The sequence below is a fragment of the Myxocyprinus asiaticus genome, chromosome 39 (assembly GCF_019703515.2).
Source record: "Myxocyprinus asiaticus isolate MX2 ecotype Aquarium Trade chromosome 39, UBuf_Myxa_2, whole genome shotgun sequence".
Classification (NCBI taxonomy): domain Eukaryota; kingdom Metazoa; phylum Chordata; class Actinopteri; order Cypriniformes; family Catostomidae; genus Myxocyprinus; species Myxocyprinus asiaticus.
Window position 1 is genome coordinate 11,558,366 of NC_059382.1, and position 27,362 is coordinate 11,585,727.

The 27,362-nt window shown below is 35.7% G+C and overlaps 1 protein-coding gene across 1 annotated transcript in view; it reads right to left on the reverse strand.

The window, feature by feature from the left end:
* Positions 1-4,562: 4,562 nt before the first annotated feature.
* LOC127429645 (beta-1,3-glucosyltransferase-like) overlaps positions 4,563-27,362 on the reverse strand; it is a 35,970-nt gene continuing 13,170 nt past the window's right edge. The window contains exons 4-13 of the mRNA XM_051678765.1: positions 27,027-27,138; positions 24,479-24,615; positions 22,518-22,581; positions 21,284-21,415; positions 15,754-15,823; positions 12,993-13,106; positions 6,443-6,542; positions 6,249-6,368; positions 5,930-6,074; positions 4,563-5,011 (exon numbers count right to left, since the gene is read on the reverse strand). Coding sequence (XP_051534725.1) covers positions 4,856-5,011; positions 5,930-6,074; positions 6,249-6,368; positions 6,443-6,542; positions 12,993-13,106; positions 15,754-15,823; positions 21,284-21,415; positions 22,518-22,581; positions 24,479-24,615; positions 27,027-27,138 — 1,150 coding nt within the window. The 3' untranslated portion in view covers positions 4,563-4,855. The remainder of the gene's footprint in view (positions 5,012-5,929; positions 6,075-6,248; positions 6,369-6,442; positions 6,543-12,992; positions 13,107-15,753; positions 15,824-21,283; positions 21,416-22,517; positions 22,582-24,478; positions 24,616-27,026; positions 27,139-27,362) is intronic.

Sequence of the window (27,362 nt, forward strand, 5' to 3'; positions counted from 1 at the left end):
CAATTAAACTGCCACAGGACTCCCCCATAGTGCAATAATGTAAGTGCATATCTCATGTACATATGTAAATTCACATATTTAATTCCATAACTGTACATACCCCTACCTTGCACATACATTACCACTTGCACATGTAGCTACATACATATGCCATTATGTTATGTGTCCTATTATTTGTGTCTATTTATAGTTTTACCTAGTTTTATATTCTGTGTCTTACTGTAATGTAATATTGTTGTATTGCTTGTTTCTCCTATAAAAATAATAATAATAATAATAATAATAATAATAATAAAAAATGTTTTGGCAATAAACACTTGCCAATAAAGCTCATTCTGATTCTGATACTACAGCGAAATATTAAAACATTATATAGTCCGCATGCAAGAGTGACCTAAAAACACTACAAAGTCCTATTTTTGTCTATGAACACCCAGCATTGGTTTTATTGGCACTGATCATATAATAAAATATTTATGAAATATTTATAACATACCTTTGATCGTTGATATCGTAAAAAATATCCATATCAATAGTAAATCCAATGAAAAAGCGGACTCAACACACTTAACGAATCTCATCGTTAATGGTAAAAAGAAAAACTGAAGAACAGTTGACGCACCCTCAAGCGTGTGAAAGCGTCTGGAGCGTCAGAGTGCGTTCACTACAAGATGGTAATACGTGCAAAAGTTTGAGAGAGAGAGAGAGAGAGAGAGAGAGAGAGAGAGAGAGAGAGAGAGAGAGAGAGAGAAAACATTTAGCCACCTAATTTAACTAAACTGTGCGTCAGTCTCATCTTATGTGGTTGCTATGGAGTCTGTTCATCCTCCCTAACTGCTGTGTGCTTTTTTTTTTTTTTTTTTTACAACAATGACCATGAGTTGTCGTGCATAAGTTGTAAAACACAGATACCCATTACACACTATCTATGAGCTTTAGTTAAAACAATACGACCACAACTTCTCACTCATGTTTTTAAGATCAACCCCTATACATTTTAAACTTTGGAACATAATACAGTAAGCAATTCATGTGAATTCATGTAAATTGTATGCTTGCATTGAAAGACAAAAGTTTTCTTTAACACATACAGTGATCAAAGTTGAATGAAAATGGTAAAAACACCCAAATATAGTAAAATATGTATCTTATACAGTACCTACACTGTAAACACTAAACAGTGAGGCAGCATTTGGGGTTCTTCAGCTGTCACTCTGTTGAATCCTGCTGGAGATCATCCAGACACCCTTTAACCCTCCTGTTACTACAGTATATGTTTGGTTTATTTTTGACCCATTTTAGTGTTAAAAAATGACACTTGTTAAAATGTATGCAATGTCAGGGTGTTTTGGGTGATTACTAAGGCATTGCTAGGTGGTTGTTTGGGCATCACTAAATGGTTGCAAGATGATTTCTTACAGGGTCAAGTTAAAAGAGACCACCCAAAGTCTCTAACATGCAGATCTCTCTATGTGTGGGGACCTTTTTAATGGATGGTTTTTCACTCATTAATCGTCTTTTTGTTGATATTCTGAACTATTCAACGGACAGCTCTGGTCCTGGATGATTGATCTATAGTCGTGCTATAATAATGATGAAATACAGCTATGACCTCTTCACTGCGCTACACTGCACATCACCTGTAGATAACTGCTCATTTTATTTCATAGCAATGTACTGTTTACTGTCAGGGACTATACTGTATCTTCTAGTGCAAGAATGCCATTTAAAGATTTAACTTTAAAAAATAAAATAAAATAAAAAAAACAACGTGTCCCATAATATGTATTTTTGACGTAACTGTTTTATTCAAGCAATAAGGCTGTGCTATATTGTGAATATAGTCACAGCTGAAAGTGTTGAATATCCTTCAGCCACAAGGGCCTAGCCAGGAAATTACTTTTGGGTGGGCCTCAATAAAAATGGATGGGCCAAGTTTTTGCCCAATTATTATTATTATTATTATTTTGTTACAAAATTTCAGAAATCAGAATTTATACATTTCTTTATCTATATTATAAATATATATTTGAAGTCAAAGAATAATCTCTAATATTCTGGGTGATCCTAGGTCTAATTACTCTTGGCTATGCCACTGTTCAGCCATGACAATATTCACATTATAGCACGGCCTCTGTAACTTATTGATTAAAGGAATATTCGGGTTAAGCTCAATCGACAGCATTTGGGGCATAATGTTGAATACCACACAAAATGAGTTCGGCTCATCCCTCCTTTCTTTAAAAAAATAAAAACTGAGGTTACAGTGAGGCACTTACAGAAGTGAATGGGGCCAATCTGTAAATGTTCAAATGTGTGTTAACATGATTTTAATGTGTTAAATATATGCATATTAACTATATCTGTGTAAAGTTATATTTTATGTTACAACTTCGTTGGCATGACAAAACTCTGTGTTCTCAGTATTGGCTATATCTTTACACAGATAAGGCTAGTAAGCAATTTTATCAGACTAAAAACAAGTTAACACAAAGAATGTGTCTTGTAGCTATATTATTGAAACGGTGCATATTTAAGCGTTCATGTACTGGCCCCATTCATTTCCATTGTAAGTTCCTCACCGTAACCAATTTTTCCTTTAAAATAATAATAATAGTAATAGTAATTTTCACTCAACAATAGGGTTTCATGGTTTAACATTAATTTAGGTATTATGAACTAACAATAAATCATATATTTTTACAGCATTCATTTATCTTTGTTAATGTTAGTTAATAAAATGACAATCATTAATTGTTTGTTCATGTTAGTCATAAAAAATACAACTTTTGAATTAAAAATGTCATAGAATGTTGAAATTTAATTACATTAATTGTAAGTCACTTTGGATAAAAGCATCAGCCAAATGCAAGAACACGCACACACACACACAAAAAGGAACCTTAAAGTGTTACCTTATTATTTTGTGGTAATCAACATTATGCCACAAATGCTGTTGAGTAAGCTTAACTGGGTTGTTAACTTGTATTGAACCCTGAATATTCCTTTCGTTTTGTTGACTAAGTTTAGCTTGTGATGACATTGTAATAATTATGGAATGCTAGTGCTTTCTACAAAAGCAAGTTGTGTAAAATTAATTTGTAAAAATTAGCAGGTTTAACATATTTGTGTACATACAATAGATTGGGAAAACTGTCTTTCTTTTAGCAAATGGTGCAGTCATGATTTGGGATAATTCACTAATAAAATGGATTTATTGTGTATAAAATTGTGAAAACTGGCATGCATCTTTCAGCTGTTTTTCAAGGGCTTCAATTATGTTCAAGGACTCTTCCAATCAGATTTTAGAGCTGAAATAGTCTCATAATGACACTTCTGCAAGTTGCATAGCCAATATAATAAAATCCAGTGAAACTTTTAAGTATGCTTACACAAAAAAGAAAATTAAAATGTTTGAAATCTCTGTTGAAACATACAGAATATCAACTGCCGTGAAAATCTTTACCTTTCTCTTTCATTAATGGGCCTAAAAATTAGACCATTTATTATGCTTTTTATACATAATTTTAATCGAAGTCCTCTTCGACCCCGGAGAACATTCCATTTCCTTGAAAATCGATTTCCTTTCCCCTCAATTAAAATTGATCAGGTGAAAACAGTCTTACAGCTACCCACCATCTTTTGTGTTTAAACTGAGCATTGGAGTTTTCTTCTCTCATTTTATAGGGCCCAGACACAGCCCCAAATTTGCTGGTTAGCATCCTACATTGAAGCAAACAGCAAGAATAGTGGCCATCGATTTGGTGCAGATTTAAATTCCGTATGTTCATTTCGAGGAGTGCATAGCTCTGATAAATTGTTGAGCAGACAAGCTGGGACAAGATGCCTCATCTTGTGATGTTTTATTTATCACCAAACATTTTAAAAATGAATAATTATTTTTAATTCAAACATTCCTGAGCTCTCAATTTGTATTTAGTAGTGATAATGATTAGAACATCCTGTGTTGTTGTATCATGGTGTTTAAAACAAGTCAATATCGGATAACTTCCACGAAGAGTGCAAACACTAGCGATTTCAACATATGGCTCTGTTTGAGTGGTTTAGGCATAATAACTTAGGGTTTTTAAAAAAACAACAATGTGAATTTGGTCTGGACCTTCTTGTTTTTCCAAACAATGGAAGGAGGAGTGTTTGGGAAACCAATTTGGAACCAGTTATTTCTGCAATTCACTTTGGTGCTTAGTGGCAAAGAAATTCCATGTTTCACCTTTCAATTTCATTTTACTTTTATCTTAGTGAATAATATTTTATAAAGGCTAAGTAAGACTCTCATTTCCATGGAAACAACCACTTAGATCTAGAAATGTCAGAGAGACCAGAGACTAAAATAGAAATCTCTTGAGGCTTGTGCTTTGGTGTACTATATCATTTTAATATTCTAACTAATTATAACCAACTCTGCTCTTTACAGTATACCAATTGATATTATGTTTTTAAAGATCAGTTGTAGCTTTATGGGCCTAAAATTACCACCCAACACATTTTTATGTTGTGAAATGCAGTCGATTTTGCTCTTAATACTGAAAACAGGACACTGCAACCACTCATTTAAGGCAATAGGATAAAGTTTATCATACATTTCAAAATTAAAATTACACATGATTCATTTTTTTTATTTGATTTTTTTTTAGAAAACATACTTCCATCCGAGACATGCAACTCTTGGCAAAACACAGTGAATGAGACATTCATACAGACCATTCATGTTTGTACAATATTCACAATATATATATTAAAAAAAAAACACAAGAATGGAGATCGTTGGTAACATTTGCCCATGTGTCAGACCAGAACACACACACACACACACACACACACACACACACACACACTATAATTCCTCTTTAGTGCCGTTTTGTAGTCCATCTGTGTTTTTGTCCTTCAACCACTTGTTAAAGACTGCAACTGGGTCTATGTTCCAGTGTTTGTGGAAGGAAACTGGGGACTGGTGGACCAAAAACTCCTTCGCATAATCTTCTGGACGGGCCTGAGATAGAGTATGAAAATAAACAAAGACACTAATCTGATTATTTTTTAATATACAATGACTAATATCTTCCTCTTATTTGGTATCTACAGTATATACTGTATATCAATGCTGTAATTAATTAAACTGAGACCTTTTGTGACTCAACCATGCTGTTGACATACATTCCAAAGAAAAATGTTACATATTCACATTGTAGGATGACTGCCTCTTACAGGACAATGAGGAAACTTAGTTTAGAAACGACATAAAAACAATGTTCTAAGCAATTCATTTTATTTCAGAAATGAATCAGAATGAACCTGTCTGGACAACGTTGTCCACACAACTTTCCATATGTAAAGATCTTGGCTTTAAATTATTTAAGGTATTTGGGAAGAGCAGCGACAGAAAAATCTGTATTTGCTGAACTATATTTGCTAACTATATAACACTTCTAAAATGGTCTCTTTAAATAAAAATAAAGACTGACAGGAAAACAAATTGTTAAGGTGGTGGGGTGCATGCTGAACTGCATACAATTTTTTTCTATTTTGATTACTGGACAAATCACAGCAGGACAACACTGTGAGCTGGCAGTAAAACATACTGAAGTAGTTTGTGCACATGTATTTGTGTGTGTGTGCTTCTGACGTAGTTATACTTTGGGGGACAAAATTGCAAAAAAAAAAAAAAAAAAAAAAAAACGTTTGCCCAATCGGAATCAGTTTGCATGCACATTAAATGTTTGATTTCAGTTGGACTAAAGCAATAATTTGTATTTTTAAAATGTCATGTTAATGCTTTAGAATCACCCCAGTTTGATTTATGCAAAGTGAGATTTTTAATTATAAATGGCAAGATTTTTTCTTTTAGGGGTAGAGCTTGAGCTAGAATAAGTGTAATTATAAATAGCTTTAAAAACAATAGTGTGTTTACCTGGTGGAAGAGTGGACTGTGTGTAACAGGGACTTGTAGAGCATTAAGACACATGCCTAAAACCATGTCATCGGGGGCGTCGTTACTGTAGCACTTACAGCCGCTGACCAATAACTGGACCACAGCCTCTCGACTAAACACCATCCTATATAATACACAGCACAACTTACTACAGTAATCAATGACCGCTCCAATGCACAGTAGTACATTAAAAAACACTGTTCAAGCACAACATGTATATTCCTCTCACACTTTTACATACATTTAAATATTGGGAAAACTACAAATAATGGAAAAAGCACTTTTTGTAGATACTCACCCCCCACCACCAGTGATGTAACTGTAGCCTCCCTGGCCCAGTCCATAACCATAGCGCTCTCCCAGACACACTGCCTCACTGGAGTCATAACAGCTCAGCAAGGCCTGCAGCCTGGGCAAGCTGGGAAAACCAAACACATTACCCCATCCATTAATGCGTTAATTGATATAACAGACAGCTTACCTGACTCTTACCTTATAAGGGTATCATCATCCACAATTAACAGCCAATCTGTCTTTGGCACAGCACTGCTTAGAAATCTCCTCAAGATAGCAAATGTTTTTCCACAGTGACCTTTAAGTGGATAAAAGCAGAGAAATCATTGGGGTAAGAGATGTTCCACTTCTATTAAAAAAAAAGAAGAAAAAAAAGGAAAAAAATCACCACATTCAATATGGTGTCTGTTGTCCCGCCTCATAGTTAAAAAAGCCAATCAGATATTTGATAAAGGAATGGAAGTCCTGCCATTCTTTTCTTTTTAGCTTTCAATACATAGTATTTTATACCATTTCAAGGAATTTTCCAGGTTCAATACAAATTGACAGCATTTGTGCCATAATGCTGATTACCACAAAACTTAGTTTTGACTTGCCCCTCCTATTCTTAAAAAAAGAAATAAAATAAATATATAGAGGTTACGGTGAGGAACTTACAATGGAAGTAATTGGGGCCAATCCGTAAACTCACTCTTAAAATACTCACTATTTTAAAAGTATATCCACAAGATGTAACGATTTTAATGTGATAAAATCGCTTACTAACCATTTAGTGAAGCTGCATCTAATTTTACAACTTAGTTGCCATGATGGCGTAATGCCATCTAAACGTTTTAGAGTGCATTCAGTGGGAGAAGCGGATATAAATAAGGAGAGAGTGTGCAACAGCGAAAGCTGTCAGGTTACCACACGTTGGTGGGATTGACTGGTGACTCTGAATACGTTTTGCACCCGGCCCAAGAATTTCTAACTGCAGCCCTGATTGTAAGTGCCTCACCGTAACCTCGATTGTTGAGAATGCCCAATTCCCAATGCGCTTTTAATTCCTTGTGGACGCGTAGTGATTCGCCTCAATCCGGGTGGCGGAGGACGAATCCCAGCTGCCTCTGCATCTGAGACCGCCAACCTGCGCATCTTATCACGTGGCTTGTTGAGCACGTTGCCATGGAGACATAGCGCGTGTGGAGGCTTCACGCCATCCACCGCGGCATCCACGGTCAACTCACCATGCGCCCCACCGAGAACGAACCACATTATAGCGACCACGAGGAGTCAAAAGCAACCGGGCCAATCTGGTTGCGTAGGAGACCTGGCTGGAGTCACTCAGCATGCCCTGGGATTCGAACTAGTGAACTAGCGAACTCCAGGGGTGGTAGCCAGCAGTTAAAAAAAAAAAAAAAAAAAAAAAAACTAAAACTAAAATCATTAAGTGAAAGGCTAACACAAAATGAAATGACCTCAACGCTGTCATTCAGATGTCAGGACAAATTGCCAATTAACGCATTCTGTCCATCCACAACCTGGAACGCAAACACAATGGTACTCCAGAAAATGGAACACTATATCTCTGTTATGTACACTTTTGATAAGTACCACCAGTGGTAGATTTGTACAAATTGTTTTGTTTCATAGTTTTTATGGTCAACATAAACAAATAAATGGCTACCTACATGTTTGTTTCACCCAAATATTTTGATTTGGTGGACAAAAGCATTTTATAATATGAATCATATTTTAACAATAAAAGATTAGTCTGTACTAGTCATGCCAACATCTTTTTTCATGAATTTCAGCTTTTAATTAGATTTTTTTCCCCCTTACAGTCTCTGAACATCACATGACATTTTTTACTTTATATTAAAAAAATATCAGTGCGACTTTAAACTCAGCAATTGATAAATGTTCATCATAGAATTGGTGTATTCAAGTAAAATGGTTTGTGTGAATTGCATTTTTTTTAATGTATTTTTAATTTAATAGATCAGGACAAAAATGAGTGTCACTTCATTGACCCTTAGGACACATGGCCATAATATGCACTTGTTACCCTCCATTAATGAATTTTATGATTCATTTTGTGAAAAGAATCCACGATATTATCTTGAAAAAAAAAATGTCTAGGTTGCTCGCCCACTGCAGACACATTTTTTCTACTCCAGTCTACTACTTGACCATGTGTGAAAGTGCGTGAAACATTTGAAAAAACTTGTGCCATAAGTTTCGTATGAACACTAGAAAGGACAAATCAACCCATCGCAAACTCCAAAATACCTGCCAGTGTAGGAGTGGTGGTGGTGTAGTGGACTAAAGCACTGAACTGGTAAGCAAAAGGTTGTTGGTTCAATCCCCACAACCACCACCATTGTGTCTTTGAGCAAGGCACTTAACTCCAGGTTGCTCCAGGGGGATTGTCCCTGTAATAAGGGCACTGTAAGTCGCTTTGGATAAAAGCGTCTGCCAAATGCATAAATGTAAATGTTTCCAGAAAAACAGCACCTTTTTTCACAAGGTGAAAAGGGAGCTCGTGCGTTCAAGGTTGCCAGATTGCAGGACTAAAGCTTCACCCTGGCAGCATATATCCAATCTGTACAAGTGTCCAAATCTGATTGGAGGATTTCACCTAAAGAAATCTGGCAACCTCACACATGTCGAAATCTAATTCTGACCAGCTAATCGCTCTGTTATTTATCAAACGTATTAAAATTAAATATTAAAAATTGTACTTGCATGATTAGTTCTAAGTAATACATGACAAAATTGATCTGTGGGGGGATGGTGGTTTTACAAGGGGGATGCTTTTTAGTATTTCCAGCAACAAGGGGGATGGCATCCCCTTGCATCCCCCTTCAACTTGAGACCTGAGTACCACAGACATGATGTGATATCTCCAAGTATCTGAGAGACACTCTTTTCATTAGCAAACAATCACACAATGATACTGAATAGAGATAGTGAACAGAGAAGATCTACTATCAGAAAGAACATAAAAGAGAAGGAGAAGACCCCGAAGGCACAGTACGCACAGAAGAATGCAGGTATAAAAGCGAATGCGACAATGAGGGAAAAAGGCAGAACAGGATGTGCTGCTACAAGACTTCACAGGGAGAACAGGAACCTCTTCATAACACATATCACATGCCCCTGTAGAGTGGCGGCCTTTCGGATAGGCTTCAACCATGTCATCACTGAGTTAAACACTCCTGCAAGGCTGAGTCTCTGAGGACAGTACCGAAAGCATCAAAAGCAATTCTGTGTCTTCTTTACAGGGACACCAGCTGAGGGGTGACATGATATATGAGATACATGTAGCATCCTATGAAAGAGAAGGACTGTATAGGCAAACCTTGTATACGTAACAGATTCATGACATACTGTGTGTACAACAACATTACAAACTATACCTTAAATATACAGTAAGTGGAAATATTAAAAGGTACAGTACAAAGGATTTCCCCTTTAATTTTTCATTAGAAATGAACAAAATACCATTATTCAGCCAGTACATATATATAAAAACTGAATTCTTGCAATATCCAATTTACTAAGCCTACACTAATGATTTTACATTCAGAGCTGTTAGGTTCGATTTGGCATGAAATTGCATGTTTACTTTATATCCATAAATAAAGAAAAGAAGGTCCGGTGGCAGATGGACCTTATGCTACTTACTTGCTAAGACAACGTTTTTTTTTTTTTTTTTTTTTCCATTTTCTAGGTTATATGTTTTGTAGGACTTTCTTCTTAAGAAAGTGACTCTTGAAGCTCTTTTCCACCATCTGGCCGGAGCACGGTAACAGCTCCAGTATTTCCACTTGATCATGGTTTGGTATGTTATTACAAACTGTTTGAAATTTACAACATTTTTCAGGAATTTTCATTTTAATCATACTCTGGATAAAGAACTGTAACTATGCAAACAAGCCTGGATCAGTGCGAAATGATATGGTTCCGCAACGATAACGGATCTGTCCAATGTTGGAAAAGTGCCTTTGGTGTATCTAGTCAGATTAGCTCTGATATGATGATCTCTATGGGACAGAGTAGTATGCAGATTATTTGATGCAGAATATTTGAATCAATTACTGACCTAAATAGTGCAGATTCATAATTAAGGGATAAGGGATCATGTACAGTCAGCCAGTTGTTGTCACAAAATAAACCCAGACAGGGTGATCAGGACCCCAACGTGAAGCGGAGGGGTCTTGCGGCAGCCTGAAGGGGTTTATTTTGCGATAACAACAGGCTGACAGTACATTATCCCACTTATTACATGGCTACTAATGAAATAAATAACTACATGGGGCATAAATATTGATTTGCGATGAAATTATGTAACAAGAAAGTAATCGCTGAACAGCTGAAATCCACCTCCAGTTTGCGGCAGAGTTCTGTTGGTGTTTATTTTGTGAAAATGACCATCTGACTGCCCATTATTCAGCCTATAAACAACTACTTGCAAATAAACAAATAAATGGACAAGAAGCAGGAAAGAAGCAGGTAAGATGTAAGAATATTTGTATTTAGCTTTGAACCTGCTAGTGAGATGCAAGCTTTACACAGCAGATGAGCTATCCGGTGCAACGCACAAAAATCAAAACCAAGCAATCAATAGAACGTCCTGTTGGCTGTCACAGCTGGTTAGGGCAAAACCTCTGATTAACATGGAAAAGATAACTTTTATCATGTGTCGCGGTGTCGTGTCTGGTCAGTACACAGTGTTAGACTACCTACCCTAACCACCCCAACCCTAAACCCTTACCCTAATCTTAAACCTTTAAATACACCAGGAAACAAAATATTGTAAAGCTTCTCAATGACAAGCATGCTGATTTAATGGCAAGTACTGGAAGACATTTACGCCTCTGACAATCCTTGAGTTTCAGAAGCCATTAACATTTTATTGACACCATATCTGATTCAAGAGTATTTTTTAAGAGTACTTTAAACCCAAAATCTAAGCCATCCAAATGCAGTAAGCAAGTCTACACTCTACCAACAATGATAAAAGCAAGAATCCTCTTGTTGTTTGGATTTGACATCAGGTAAGAATATGAAAGCAACCTAACTGAATGCAGAGAGTGGGGTTCTTAGTCACAAACATGTCAAATTTATACTCTTATGAATAAACAAAGAGGAAGAACAGAACGTGCCAACAGCTTTTCATAACATCAAACAGAAAGTAGAAAGCAATCAAACAAGGGGTTGACCCATCAGTGAAGGTACTTCAAATAAGAGTTTTCTTTTTAATGCATCAACCTGCAGCATACAGTGTTGGAAAACCCTGAAGAAAAGTTATACAGTCTAAATGTAGTAGTTGTTGATCAGTGTCAAAATGTAAGTTTTTTTTTTTGTTTTGTTTTTTTAATAAGGAGCAATATTTGCCACTGGATTGGGTTTTCACTTTTCAGGGGAATTATTATTTTTTATTTACTTTTTATGAGGGCACATTTTTTTCCTAACCACTTAAAACAAACTGTCTGTAATCTATTGACTTAAACTTAAAGGAACAGTTCACCCAAAAATTAAAATACTCGCATTATTCACTTGACTGTCTTTCTTCAGCAGAACACAAATTAAGATTTTTAGAAAAATGTTGAAGCTCTGTAGGTCCTTATAATGCATGTAAATAGGTGCCATCAGGCTGCTGGCTATTTGACGGTTCAAAAGACATATTTAAACAGCATAAAAATAATCCACATGACTCCAGTCGATCAGTTAATGTCTTCTTAAGCAAAGCAATAGGTTGTTGTAAGAAACAAATCGATAATTAAAACGTTTTTAACTTTAAATCGACCAGCGCTGGATTGCTGTTTGAAATTAACTAACTCTTGTGTAATGTTCGTTCCTCTGTTGTGTAAAAAGCGCGCGCTTTCGACTTCATTGCGCTTATGTCACTGATGCGTCGACTGCTGAGAAAAAGCGTTTTTTTCTTTTTGTTTCTTACAGCAACCTATCGATTTGCTTCAGAAGACATTAACTGATTGACTGGAGTCATGTGGATTATTTTTATGCTGCTTAAATATGTCTTTTGAACAATATATGCAAACAAATAATGATACAATAGTAGACAATAGTATAACTCGGTTCATTTAGATATGAAAAGCGATGGCGTAGCAATTCCCAAAGTACAATGCTGCTGTAGCGCTAGGAAAAGCTACAGTTTCCAGCTTAGCAATACAATATAAGATTGAAATATAGGACCATTTTTGTGAAATCAAAAATTAACAAATTGAATACAACAACAGACCGAAAGAAACTTACAGCGGCACCAAAAAGTATTTAGATGAAGTCATACTTAGAAAAATATGAATTTCATGTCATTAGATAACAAAATAACAAAGTGGTATTGGCAAACAAATGATGCTTGACCTGTCACTCCAACTAACTTTTTGATTATTAGTGGATGTATAAAGTCAGTTCCCCTCAATTTCACACAGGTGTCCTAGCAGAGGAACCACAGGTGTAGTTCATCACATTCACTATGGACATGTTCCACTAATGTCCAAATACCTTTGAACAAATGTATCTATTGTTGTATCATTTTAAACCAAAATAACTTCTTTTTGTGAAATGTTTTGCTTGAAAAGTGTGTTTGTGCTATATTTCTTCAAAATAACTGACATTGGTTTGTCATTTTTAAGAGTGGCTTCAGTGTTCAAAAACTTTTTCAGGCCATGATCTCACTTTATCAATATATCAAGTTATGAGAATAAAAGCATAAAAAAAAATATTTTTTTTGAGCACGCACCTCTCTCTGTGTTGGGCACTCCCAGATTAATGGTTGGTATAGAGGGATCGGCGTAATCGCTGTAGTACTCAAGAAGCGTGGCCTGTTTACCCCATGTTTTCTTCACCACAGGGACTGTCATGGATGAACATAGAATCAATTAATCTTTCCAAAGATAAAAGCAAACCTCCACAATCCTCATATTTACAAGAGCTGACAGTGATCAATATTTAATATCCAAGTCTTTGTAGAACATTTAATATCAATTTTTTTTTTAATGTTGGTGTTTAAAATAAAAATTTCACCCCATGAAACATCCAGATAAACACAATCCATTTTTATACCATTATTGATACAATCTGCAAATCATCTTGATCAAACTACAAATGTCTTACAGTTGCCTTTGCATATTTAGCTCGGATAAAAAAAAAATTAGGCCTATTTCAGGCAGAAAATTGCACACCTTTAAATGGTGTGAATAAGAAATAATGGGATTACATAACTAGAGACATTCACGAGCACTTGACATTGTACAGGAAAGAAAGGCTTAGTCACTGGCCGCAGATTTGTAATGACAGTTTGATCTGATCCCCTTGGAGTAATAATAATTCCTACATTTAGAACAGAAGTTGGTGGATGTAGCAATTAGTTGTATCTAAACAAAATTACAGGAGAAATACAGCTGTGCTCAAAAGTTTGCATAACCTTGGAGAATTGGTAACATATGTACCATTTTTAAAGAAAACATGAGTAAGCAGGCAAAACACATTTCTTTTATTTCTTATGGGATTCATATTCAACTGAAGGTTATAACAGAATGGCACAATCATAAAACAAAACATGGCAACAAAGAAAAAAATGAAATGACCCCTGTTCAAAAGTCTGCATACCCTTAGTTCTTAATACTGTGTATTGCCCCCTTTATTATCAATGACAGTGTGCAGTCTTTTGTAATAGTTGTCTATGAGGCCCCAAATTCTTGCAGGTGATATAGCTGCCCATTTGTCTTGGCAAAATGCCTCCAGGTCATGCAAAGTCTTTGGTCTTGCATGAATCACACGTTTGAGATCTCCCCAGAGTGGCTCGATGATATTAAGGTCAGGAGACTGTGATGGCCACTCCAGAACCTTTTTCTGCTGTAACCACTGAAGGGTCAAGTTGGCCTTGTGCTTAGGGTCATTGTCGTGCTGGAAAGTCCAAGAGCGTCCCATGCACAGCTTTCGTGCAGAAGAATGCAAATTGTCTGCCAGTATTTTCTGATAACATGCTTCATTCATCTTGCCATCAATTTTCACAAGATTCCCCGTGCCTTTAGAGCTCACACACCCCCAAAACATCAGTGAGCCACCTCCATGCTTCACAGTGGGGATGGTATTCTTTTCACTATAGGTCTCGTTGACCCCTCTCCAAACATAGCACTTATGGTTGTGACCATAAAGCTCTATTTTGGTCTCGTCACTCCAAATTACAGTGTGCCAGAAGCTGTGAGATGCGTCAAGGTGTTGTCGGGCATATTGTAACCGGGCTTTTTTGTGGCATTGGCACAGTAAAGGCTTCTTTCTGGCAACTCGACCATACAGCTAATTTTTGTTCAAGTATCGTTGTATTGTGCTGCTTGAAACAACCACACCGTCTTTTTCCAGAGCAGCCTGTATTTCTCCTGAGGTTACCTGTGGGTTTTTCTTTGTATCCCAAACAATTCTTCTGGCAGTTGTGGCTGAAATCTTTCTTGGTCTACCTGACCTTGGCTTAGTATCAAGAGATCCCCGAATATTCCACTTCTTAATAAGTGATTGAACAGTACCGACTGGCATTTTCAAGGCTTTGGATATCTTTTTATATCCTTTTCCATCTTTATAAAGTTCCATTACCTTGTTACGCAGGTCTTCTGACCGTTCTATTCTGCTCCCCATGGCTCAGTATCTAGCCTGCTCAGTGCATCCACGTGAGAGCTAACAAACTCATTGACTATTTATACACAGACACTAACTGCAATTTAAAAAGCCACAGGTGTGGGAAATTAACCTTTAATTGCCATTTAAACCTGTGTGTGTCACCTTGTGTATCTGTAACAAGGCCAAACATTCAAGGGTATGTAAACTTTTGATCAGGGCCATTTGGGTGATTTCTGTTATCATTATGATTTAAAAAGGAGCCAAACAACTATGTGATAATAAATGGCTTCATATGATCACTATCCTTAAATAAAAGACATTTCACAATTTCTGCCAGGGTAAGCAAACTTTTGAGCACAACTGTATAATGTTCTCCCTTATACCATCCTTAAAACTCTTCAAAGTGACTTGCGATTGATAATTATGATAATTGGTGCAATTAGATGCAACTGACATGTTAGCTGTTTTGGCAGCAGTTTTTTTGTTTTTTTTTGCCCTCCCAGATGGCTCTCTGAATTTAAACTACAACACTTTTCCTGTCTCATTACATTGGATTGATGCCTGGTGTTTAGTGACTGCCATGAAGGGCCCTAGTAGTAGAGAAAACTGGAGAAATGCCTATAAGGGAACTTAGCCAAAAGACTCTCAAGGCAGAACAGCTTCAGAGGTTAAACTAAGCGAGACGCTCATTAACTGTTAAAGTTAAGGGTGCATTGGACTTAATCAGTAATGTGAAAAGAGGATAGTTAGATTTCATGGCACCACGTGCAACTTTTAGCATGGTTCATGGCATTGCAAAGTGCTCTTGTGAAGAACAGACAGACTCTTTTGAAGGTGGCAATAACTTATGTGTTAGAAGCACTGATTTTCAAGAATGTAGCACTAACCTCTGTCGGAATGGAACTTCTTACAAGTTTTCACCGCTACGAAAATGTTGTCACTCTTAACGGGTTGGCCCTAGAGATAAAGAGAAGTTTTAAACAAATGTCTACTCAGTTCTATAATGAAACAAATATCTGACAGTGATCAAACATTACTCAATGCAAAAAAAATTTTTTTTTCAAAGTCACACAACAGATTTATGTGAAGATCTTACCAAAATTGCAAAATTTTGCCTATAAACGCTGAGGGTAAACATTTTATAACATGTTGACACTTTATTTTTATTCATAAAGGACAACTTGGCTTTTTCTTTTATTATTTAATTTTCTTTCACGAATGAAGCAAGTTAACACTAACGAGGGTTAAATGGGTTACAACGCCACATTTTGAGGGTTCAATGGGGTACAACACCAGATATTTTTGTGTGAAAATATTAGTTAAAATGTAAATTAATAACTTTAACATGCTGGGAAAAATCACTATATGCATATTTAAGCAGTCTCTGAACTTTGACCTTAATTATTTTCCACAACTTTTTGTATTTAAAATTTTTTTTTTTTAAATAAAAAATAAAAAATGTATCACTGATAACACCAATGCCATGAAATTAAGGGACAAACTTTTCTTTTAAATTATTTAAATTATTAATAATAATTTTTATTTTTAGTCCACGTTCCCCCTTGCACTAATGCTTTTATTAAAAATAAGTAAAAAAATAAACACATAAATAATTTTAAATGTCATAAAAGTGGTGTACCAGATGAAGGGGATAAGGACTTTTTTCAGGCAATTGACAATTTCAAAAATATTTTTGAAAACAATTTGCAAAACAGAGTCAAGCCATTTCATATCATTAAAGGTTAGATTACAGAATGCTACTTTTTTTTTTGCGCTATTTGAAAACTTTTTCATGAGTAAAAAGTCAAGGGACATGTTTGTCAACATATTTTGATATTGACCCAAATGATGTCAGAAATAACCTATTTTGTGAGACACAAAGCTTTCTTTACAGAAGGGGGTGCTAGACGGCTCACAAAACTGAATCCTCCATTGATCTGCATTCAAACCTCAGAACGTTTTACATTTCACTCTGGAGAGTCATTTTTAATAAAAACTGATAGTTGCAATGATTTATACTTGTTAAATATGCCACATCAGTATCTATAAATTTTTTTTTTAAATCCTCCAGTAACAATTGATTGTGATTGGCCCATTCTGAACAGCGCTGCCAAAAGTAACAGGTGACACGTGACAGCGGCGTCTATGCGCTGCCTGCTTCAGCAGCGGTCTAGTGGTCTGTCGTCGTGTTTTTCCAAAAATAAGAAAAATAAATTTCATTTATTAAATGATTTAATCAACGTATTTTACGATTTTCTATAAATTCAAGAACTTTTTAAGCACCTCTTGATAAAAATGGCTATCTTCAAGGGTTTTCCAGGACTTAAATTTGAAAAAAGTCAAAGTAATCTTTAAGTATTTTCCTGTATTATTACCGTGGTTTTCCTGCGAATATCAAGGTTAAAATATGGTTACTGTAGTAAAACCATGGTACATTTATTGTGAGGGAATGCAAAACTATTGAGAGGGCACGCAAAACTATTTCAGAAAAAGGGGCTCCGTATGGAAGAGCAATTGTTTGAAGGAAATATTCATAAAATGGATGTTTGCCAAATGTTATGGACTAACAGCCTCACTTTTCATGGTGACCGAGGCTGTTATACTATCTAATATATCCTTTTGTATTCCACAAAAGAAAGTAAGTTATATGGGGTTAAAACAACATAAGGGTGAGTATATGATGACAGAACTGTAATTTTTGGGTGAACTAACCTATTAAAAGTTAAAGCAGCGCTTATCACGAACACTAAAAAAAAAAAGATTACTTGTCCACTGGAAACGTGTCCTTCCAAATCAATCTAGTGAGTTTTGCTCTTTCATCAAACAGAGCAATCCAACTTCTTTTCCATGTCAGTGTGCGTCTGTATGTATTTCTGGTTCAAGTTTTAGATGTGGATCTGAGGAGAGCATGGGAAGACCAGATAACCTCAACTCTGAGGTAAGAGAGCTTAGCACTGCTCAAGGGAGAGAATGTTAATGCGGTGCAGACAGAGTGTGAATATTAAACACAGGGAGATTCCAGGCATTTGTATTCCAGGGGGACAAGAGATGAAACGTTAGGGCAGGTGAGAGCTGCCCCCGATGGCAATGAACTGATAAAGCTTTTGCCCCTTTAGAATCGCCAGTAGTTGAGATGCCTGGTGTTAGTGTGCTGAAAAAAGACATGGTTATGTAGGTTTAATCTTTCTTTAATCCTTGAGTTGGCTTGGTAAGCCCACTGAAAATGTATTTCTTTCTACAAGGTTTGACATGGTTGGGATTCTTTCACACTACTTTTTCTTCCCTTTATACTGTGTGTTACTGTATTCTGCAGTTTAATGCATCAAACTGAGGCATGTTTTTAAACCACCTCCTGAATTTCATAAAATCTGGAAGAATGGGGCTACTTGTCACATAAGGAGGATGTCACAAGGATTATATACAGCTACTATAACTATCAGGGGTCGAATACAATGAATGCATCCTTGGGCTAAAAAAGCTCAAGATAAAGCTTTTTAACCACTGAAATTATTTTAAAAATTTGGCACTCTTGCACAAGATGCAAATAATCTTCATTATACCACAAATGCTGTCGATTGAGCTTAACTTTAACACAGAATATTCCTTTAAAATATAATAAACAGACTGTAGTACAAATTAAATACAGATATGTTTATATAATACAATAGCTTTGAATGGCTTAAGATAGTATTTCATATTTTAAGAAAGGTATTCTTCTCAAATCAGTCTGAATAAACAGCATCTTTCTATTGCAACAGCTTACCATGGTTTGACATTACATTTTTGGGCAATAAAGATGGATATTTATTTTTTGGTATACTTTAAGATGTCTTTACAAAAAAGTGATTTTAAAAATAATGCACCGTGAGAAATTTTTACTGGAGTGAAAAAAAAAATTGTGATCCTGGTCTCCCCGACAGATTTTAACACTGTCCCAAAAAAATTGTGCCTTATAAAAAGGAACATTTCCATCCCATCATGAGGTGTGAATTGACAAGAACATTTGCATCTGTGAAAGGAAATGTGTCTGAAAGTGATTAAAGATAAGGAGGTAAAATACTTCACTAGGGGTATAAAAGGTTTTCAAATTAGACTCTTTGGTTCACTTAATTCAGAGTCCTGAACTGTTTATGAATTCTGTAATGCAATATTTCAAAAGGAAACCTTAAAGTGTCATACAAATCAGTGACATTTTAATGGTCCATAATGGAAACAGGCTCTTTACGCTGCTCTACATTCTCTCCCTTTAGCAGTGCTCTTAAAGTTACTCTATTGCAGTTGATCCTGATGCATTTAAACATCCTTCACATATTCAGAGTCATTTGTGAGAAGTTTGAAGCATATCATATCTACAGGAACAAATGGCAGCCGAGACTGAAACAGGATAAAAGACCAGGATCATGACAAGGAATATGGTTTAGAACAAATGGATTTGTAACTTTATTTAGAATATTTTTCCAGGCTCAAACCCAGATGCTCTTCATCATACTCATGTACTAATTAATGCAATTGATTTTTCAAAGGCTTTAAAACTACGGCAAGCCAACAAGGCTGTTAGACGAATTTCAGCCACTGATTAAACTAATCATGGCTGACTGTACAATGGCACTGATAACTGAAAACATTTGCTTTTGTGTGATGTTGAATCCTTGCCGCTAGATGCCAGTCTAAGTTTGCGAAGTCTGCCAGCACAAAAATAAAATAAATAAAAAATAGCACCTTTACCAATAAAAAAAAAAAATTACATACTTCAGCTCTAAGGGTTTCATTTACTTATTCACTTAAAAATAATTTTCTCACCATTTACTCACCCTCATGCTGTCTCAAATAAACTTAAAACAACATAAAACATAAACGAACACAGACACACATGCAGAGCGGCTGCGTGCGTCTCTCTCTCACTCGAACTGCCGCCTCCGGCTCGTCTTTATCCCCCTCCCGGCTGATTAGCCCGATTCAGGGCCGGCCGTGTGTCCTCACGGCCCAGCCCGGCCCCACCCTCCTCTTCGTCCCAGACTTTCTTCAGTAAAATATAAACAAAGATATTTTGAAGGCTGTATGTGTGTTTTTATTCATACAATGCAAGTCAATGGGGTTCAAATATTTCAAGATCCAAAAAGGACATAAAGGCACACTTGACGCTGCACACGATCACCAGATCATCAATCCCTGTATAATTATACATCAATAAGTCCACATACTGCAGCTAAATTCGGTGGTCAGTTCACCTTTTAGTGCTTAATCATGTTCGAAAAATACAGGAGCGACAACCGCATTCTACAACCGAATTAACTACAGGTAGGGACATTTTCGTTAATTCCACATAGTATGTACGGAACTGCACTGAACAACTAGTAGTTAAAGGAATAGTTCACCCAAAAATGAAAATTCTCTCATCATTTACTCACCCTCATGCCATCCCAGATGTGTATGACTTCTTTCATCTGCTGAACTCAAATGAAGATTTTTAGAATAATTTCTCAGCTCTTTTGGTCCATACAAGTGATTCAAGTGGTTCAAATGAATGTGTGCCAAAATGTTGAAACTCCAAAAATCACATAAATCAGCATAAAAGTAATCCATACGACTCCAGTGGTTAAATCAATGTCTTCTGAAGTGATGTGATAGATGTGGGTGAGAAATAGATCACTTCAGATCACAGAATGAAAGTCATACACATTTGGGATGGAATGAGGGTAAGTAAATGTTAAGAGAATTTACATTTTTGGGTGAACTATCCCTTTAATGACATGATAATGCGTGTGAGATGATTTTGTCTTCTCTTGCTGCACATCACACAAACAGAGGTCTTCATTCATTCATATATTCCATAAGCTTCTCTAATGAACATGCCAAGGAGACTGGGTGTGAAAAAGACCTAAATTTAAGTCCTTATTCACTATATATCTTGACACCCACAAAGTGATCGTATCGCTTCTGAAGACATGGATTAAGCCACTTTTGTCATATGGATTACTTTTATACAGGCTTTATGTGCTTTTTGGAGCATGAAAGTTTTGAACTCCATTGACTTCCATTGTATGGACAAAAACACCTCATCCATCCTTCAAAATATATTTTGCTGAAGACAGAAAATCAAATGACACTTCACTTCATATGAGTTTGAGATGGTATAAAGGTGAGTAAATGAGAGTATGATAATTTTTGGATGAACTATCCTTTTAAAAATAAAGCTGTAATATCCTAATTTTCTTTCAGTAAAGTGCAAATCATGGTACAGAAAATCTCCTATTCCCAGCACAAATCCCATTGATCATGTTTCCCTGAGCCCCTTGAAAGCCTGTCTCACATCAAATCATAGCCCAAGGTTTGCACTTTCTCCCCACAGCCATCTTCACATACTGGCATACTGTGTGAAAGGTTTAAGTGCCCTTGCTATGTGTCGAGGTTACCTACACACTGTGGTGAGCGGCTGTTGACAGTGGTTGCACAGTGTTGGGCCCCAGGAGAGTGCTCAGGCAATGTGCAAAGTTCTGGAACCGCCGTCAGTCGAGGCCCCTTTCCATCCTCCCAGATATACAGAGCCACCTGTAAGCAAAACAATCCCCAGTGCTTTTGAGCAAGTACACTTAAAGGAATAGTTCACCCAAAAATGAAAATTCTCTCATCATTTACTCACCCTCATGCCATCCCAGATGTGCATGACTTTCTGTCTTCTGTAGTAGAACACCTCAGCTCAGAGAATATCTCAGCTCTGAAGGTCCATATAAGCAAGTGAATGATGACCAGAACTTTGAAGGTCCAAAAAGGACATAAAGCCATATGATAGGTGTGGGTGAGAAATAGATCAATATTTAAGTCCTTTTTTACTAACCAACAGAGCTGAGATAATATTCTTCAAATCTTTGTTTTTATTCTGCAGAAGACAGAAATTCATGCACATCTGGGATGGCATGAGGGTGATTAACTGATGAGAGCATTTTCATTTTTGGGTGAATTATTACTTTAAAAATAGTTCTCCAGCACAGCTTCAGGCCTAACATGTGAAAAAACAAAACAAAAAACAAACAAACAAGAAAAGTAGATACAAATCCTTGTCCAAAATATCAGGTTGTGGTATTTAATTATAAATTCTTTAAATATCGCACCTAAATATACATTTATTGTAGATGATGTTCGAAGAAAGGAACATGAAAAATTCTTCAAAAGCAAGGTAAGAAATGTTCTTATTTCTATGTATAAAATTAGGTCCCTAAAAGGGACAATGTAATTCTCAAGGTGCATCCTAATAAGTTATCAGACTGTCTGTCTAAAGCTCTGCAGGGAGCTCTGTGGAAATTGACAAAAGTAATGAGAACTGTGAGTGAGAATAAAAACAAACATATGAATAATACTGCAAAAGGTACAGTGAATGTGATGGTTTTCAGAGACTATGGACTTGTGAATCTTTTTTTGAGAATAACTGTATGGAAAGAAAGAGTGTGTGTAACAGAGAGACAGCAAAAGAGACTAGGGAAGAGAAAAAGATTGAACAAGTTTGGTAAAGCTTTCCACAGGAATGACATAGTACAAGTACATAGTACAATATGAAAAAAGCAAATCAACCCCTTTATTAAAATTAAAATAATGACCAAGCAACCCATCACTGGAGCTGACTGGATACACGATTGTGGGAGACGAAAATTCTCACCTCATGTTTTAGATCTATAGTGAAGTCCGACTTTAAAGGCTCTTGTTCAATTTTGCTTGCCAACCTAAAGGGTGAAAGAGCAGTAAAATTGATGAACTAAAATAAAAAATAAAACATGAGATTTCTAATCAGACAAAAGTTTGAAAAACAATCAAGTTCAATGACAGAAAAATACACCATGAAAATTTTAATCATTTCGTACCATGGTAACAGTGTTGAGTACGGCCTGGTCTCATGAAATTTACGTGAGCTTGCAACGTTTTTGCAAAACTGAAATTATGCACTTAAATACACGTTTGGCTGCAGTTTTAAGGTGAAATGTCCAGTGGGGGGCACCAAAATCGAGCAATATGAGGTTGTAATCAGACAAGATTTTTACTGAAGCAACCATGTCATTTTATGTCGCTTCTTTGCCACTTCCACTTCCGTGAGTCTTTGGCTGGATTCAAACTGCGGCCGTGGAGCTCAAAGCCCAACACTCTATCGGGTGAGCTACCAAGCAAGCTACTGACACAGGAAAAAGTGTGTATATGTAGGTGGGTCTGTCATACAAGTGTTAAAATGTATTGTTTTTCAAATCATGTGTTAAGTAAAAGTGTTTTGATATCATAACATGGCAGGGGGTGAGAAATAGAGTGGAAAAATATGTTTTTATAAAATCTAAATCAGCAATTATACTCGTGATTTGTGTGACAATGATTAAACTACACAGCTGTTGTAGCACCTCTAGTGGAAACTGCAGCGAAATGTAGAGAGTGGCACGTACAAGTCAGTTTGCAAAAATGTATATTGAGTAACATTCATTCTATGAGAGCAGGTTGGATGAGTAAGTTACTCAAAGAAAGTAGTCCACTACAAATGACTAATTACTTCCCTTAAATTATTATGGTATTACTTTACTGATTAATTCATCAAAAAGTAATCACACTATTAAATTCTTTATTTTTAAGTTACTTTCTAAAACGTTTCACAGATAACTGTTTTTTTTTTTTTGCTAAACATAGTCAAAATAATGTCTGTATTTCCTCTTTGTTCATTGTTACACGCAAGTCATACACTTGTAATACAATGACTAGTTAGAGCTGTGAACCCTTTAGCTGTCAATGAGATGTACATATTGACATGGATCATGTTTTAAATGTTTAACATTAATAATAATATATATATTTTTAAATACTGTATGTGTAACCCAAGTAATGTACTTAAAAGTAATTCACTTAATTAAAAGTCAGAAACTGTAATCGGATTACAAAAACTTAAAATGTTACTCTGCTTCTGACTAAAAAGTACAACCCAAATCCCAAAAATGTTGGGGCAGTATGGAAAATGCTAATAAAAACAAAAAGGAGTGATTTGTAGAATTTATTCACCCAGTGATGTATTGAAAGCACTACAACAGCATATTAATTGATGTTTTACCTTATGAATTTAATTTGTGCAGATTCATTGGTGCATGTTAATCCAATTATAAAAACAAGTTTGTCTGCCTAATTTTTCCATCAATATTTAATAACTTGCTTGCCTCTAAAAGGACACCAAAAATTCCTTTTATTCTCCTCCTCGCCTCCAACAACTTGGCTCTATTCAGGTATGTAACACTAACTTTTAAAAATCCAAATAACTCCTGATGGATCAAATCAAGTAGACATTTTTCTAGTTGAATATAAAATTGTACGTAAAAATATTTTAGATAGCCAATGTCAGTAAAATGTGATGCGAGCAGACTTAAAATAAAATATTTTTAAATAACCTTTCAGAAACTGTAGGAATAATACAAATACAGTTATAATAGTTTTAATCAATTTTATTTACTGGGACAATAATCTGTAAAAGCATATCAAAGTAACAAAAAAAAAAAAAAAAAAAAAAAAAGCTAAAGTAAATATAGAAAAGTAATAAAAGCATATAAAGCATATATTGGAATATCTTAACCTTCGAGCAGCTGAGTGATTCATTCTAACCTGTTGACAAGAGGTATGCTGAGCGCCCATCCAGCAGAGAAGTCTGGGTACTTGAAGGATGTGGGGTTTTCAGAGAAGACATAATGATGGATGATGGTGGACTCTTCATCATGTAGTGGCTTGCCAAGAAACCACTCCTGAGGATGCAAACAGGAGATCAATCACTCAGTGATGGTCATCTCAGGCTAAATTACACTGTAACAGCTGACACCCATTTAAATGCCACTGTGTGGTGGTCTCGGCTTGCACAGCTGGACATATGTAATTTATGGAAATAAAGAGTTTGGCTTGAATGCAATGATATTGAAATCTGACCTTTCTGCTTGTAAGTCGTATGAATCATATCAGCTAATTCATGCTTTAAAAAGCTTTCCAGAAACGGTTTACACTTAAAGAACTATTTAGGAGTTACACTATTAGACAAAAGTACGCGCGCGCGCGCGCACACACAAACGCACACACACACGCACACGCACACGCACACGCACACGCACACACACACGCACACACACACGCACACACACACGCACCTAATGTATGTTTCTCATGATACACATTTTAACCAAAGGTTTATGCTTAAATGCTTGAAATTAGTTTTCTATGTAGGAATTTCTTGACAAAATAAATAAATAATTTTGGCGGGTTTTCTTTGTTTTGTTTTTTTTAATACATGATTTGGACCAGATAGTAAAGAAATGCTTTCAGTTCCCAGTACACAACAGTGTTAACTAGATAGGTAAAATCTGTCAACACAAACTTTAGCTTGACAAAGACTTGTCTAAAAGATTTAACTTGTTTTAACTTTGATGGTTACACAGACATTTCAGTAAGATGAACCGGCAACTAGCTATCTAAATAAATAGTCAGACAGAACGTCACATAGATAGTCAGATAAATGGTCAGATAGACAGAGAATCTGATTTAAACTAATGAAGCAGATTAATGCCTTTTGTAGGTTTGTTTTCAATAGATTTTTTTGACAGTTGGAGTTTTAATTAACGAGCATTCTGTTGGTCCGTTTGAACATTCCATCAACCTAAGTCTATGGATTTTTCTGATATTTGATCATCCGCTGTGTGAACACTGTAAGTCCGATCAGTTATAAAAGTCACAGCTCACTATTCCAGAACAGTGTTGAGGTCTGTACCAAGTTTGTAGCTTGAAAGTTCTATAAGGAGCTTGTGTCAGAAATTTTTGTCTCGGTTTAGGGATTTTGAGCAACCCCAAAACTATGTTGTAGAATTGCAGAATTATGTTTGACAGTTGTTAAACATGTAAAATTATGTTTAACAGTTTGGCATTCATAGGGTATCATTTATTCTCACCCATTGGTCAATTTGGCATTTTAACTGACTATCCACAAAAGAAAAATTGCACTGTTCTGAAAGATCATCTTTTGGCAGTGTCATGGGGAGTCATAAACATACTACACAGTCTTGCACAGAACCTCAAAAGTAAAGAATGCTTTTACTACCAATTAAAGAATACAGATGCTCAATGGGGAATTGAACCCAAGTCGATTCGCATGGTTAGCAGACACATACAGCTAGACCAACAGGTCTTTCCAGCAAAAGGGTACAATCATTTCTAACGGTTGTATGATTGTATTTCAAGCAGATTTTATGGTAATACTTTGCAATACAGTTGCATTTATTAACAATGGTTAACAACATTAGTTAACATGAACTAACAATGAAGAATACTTTATAGCATTGATTAATCTTTGTTAATTTCAACATATACTAACTCATTTTTAAATTCAAAAGTCATATTTGTTAACATTAGTTAATGCACTATGAACTAACAACTAAGAATAACTGTATTTTGTAAACTATAACAGTAACAAAGATTAATAAATGCTGCAAAAATATATTGTTCATTGTTAGTTCATGATAACAATGCATTAACTAATGCTAACGAATAGAACCTTACTGTAAAGTGCAACTGATTTTATTTAGTAACATTAATTTAAGGAAGTCTTTTGGCGAGTCATTTAGTGCATGCAGCGTACACTGAGTTTATTGATCAGGACAAGTCATTTGACAGTTCCATGAGAAGATTAATCCCAGAGTGCAAATCAATTCCTCAGAAAAACTGTCAACATAAAATGCTTACACCCTTGGGCTTAACATTCAACAACATCAATCAATTGGAAAAAAGACTTAAAAACCACCTTATGAAAGTTATAGAGATACTATCATCAAGCAGGTAAAAGACTGGTCAGTTAAAAAGATTTTGGCATGTGGCATTTCAATGACATGAAATGTGTGATACATGTCTTGTCTCATCAACCTTTACTGTAACATAAATTGAAAGGCAAATTTAACTGTCTTCGTAAAATGACAATGGAATATTAATTAAGACAGTACTGAGTCTAACCGGTCCATCCGCACTAATGTTGGTTGCAAGAACATCAAGAGAAAGTGTTATAAGTCTTGTAATATGATCAGGCACATTACAGAGATGTGCTTTTCTTTGGTAAAATCACAGCCAAAGGAAAAGCCTGGATGGATTTTACAAAGAGTGATTGCACATGAAGAGTTCTTACTTTTGTGTGGTCAAATTTTTTGAGGACTTGATGAAGTTTTTGAAGTTTCACTCTGGTGTCCTCCTCCAAAAACATGATCCAAGAAGAGTTCTTCCCAAACTGGGATGACAAGCTAAAGAAAAGGACAGTATGTCTCATCAACAATTCTACTTTGATCCATTTAACACAAACATATCATATCTTATGTTATCTGATACAGAAAAAATACAGTCTGGACCAAAAGTCTTTGTCCACTTGTGAAAATGCTTCTACTTTGCTTCTACAGTATAAAGTCTTTTTTCTTCTTTTTTTAAGATCTGTTTTTTAAAAATAATATTATTTGCATAACAATTTGAG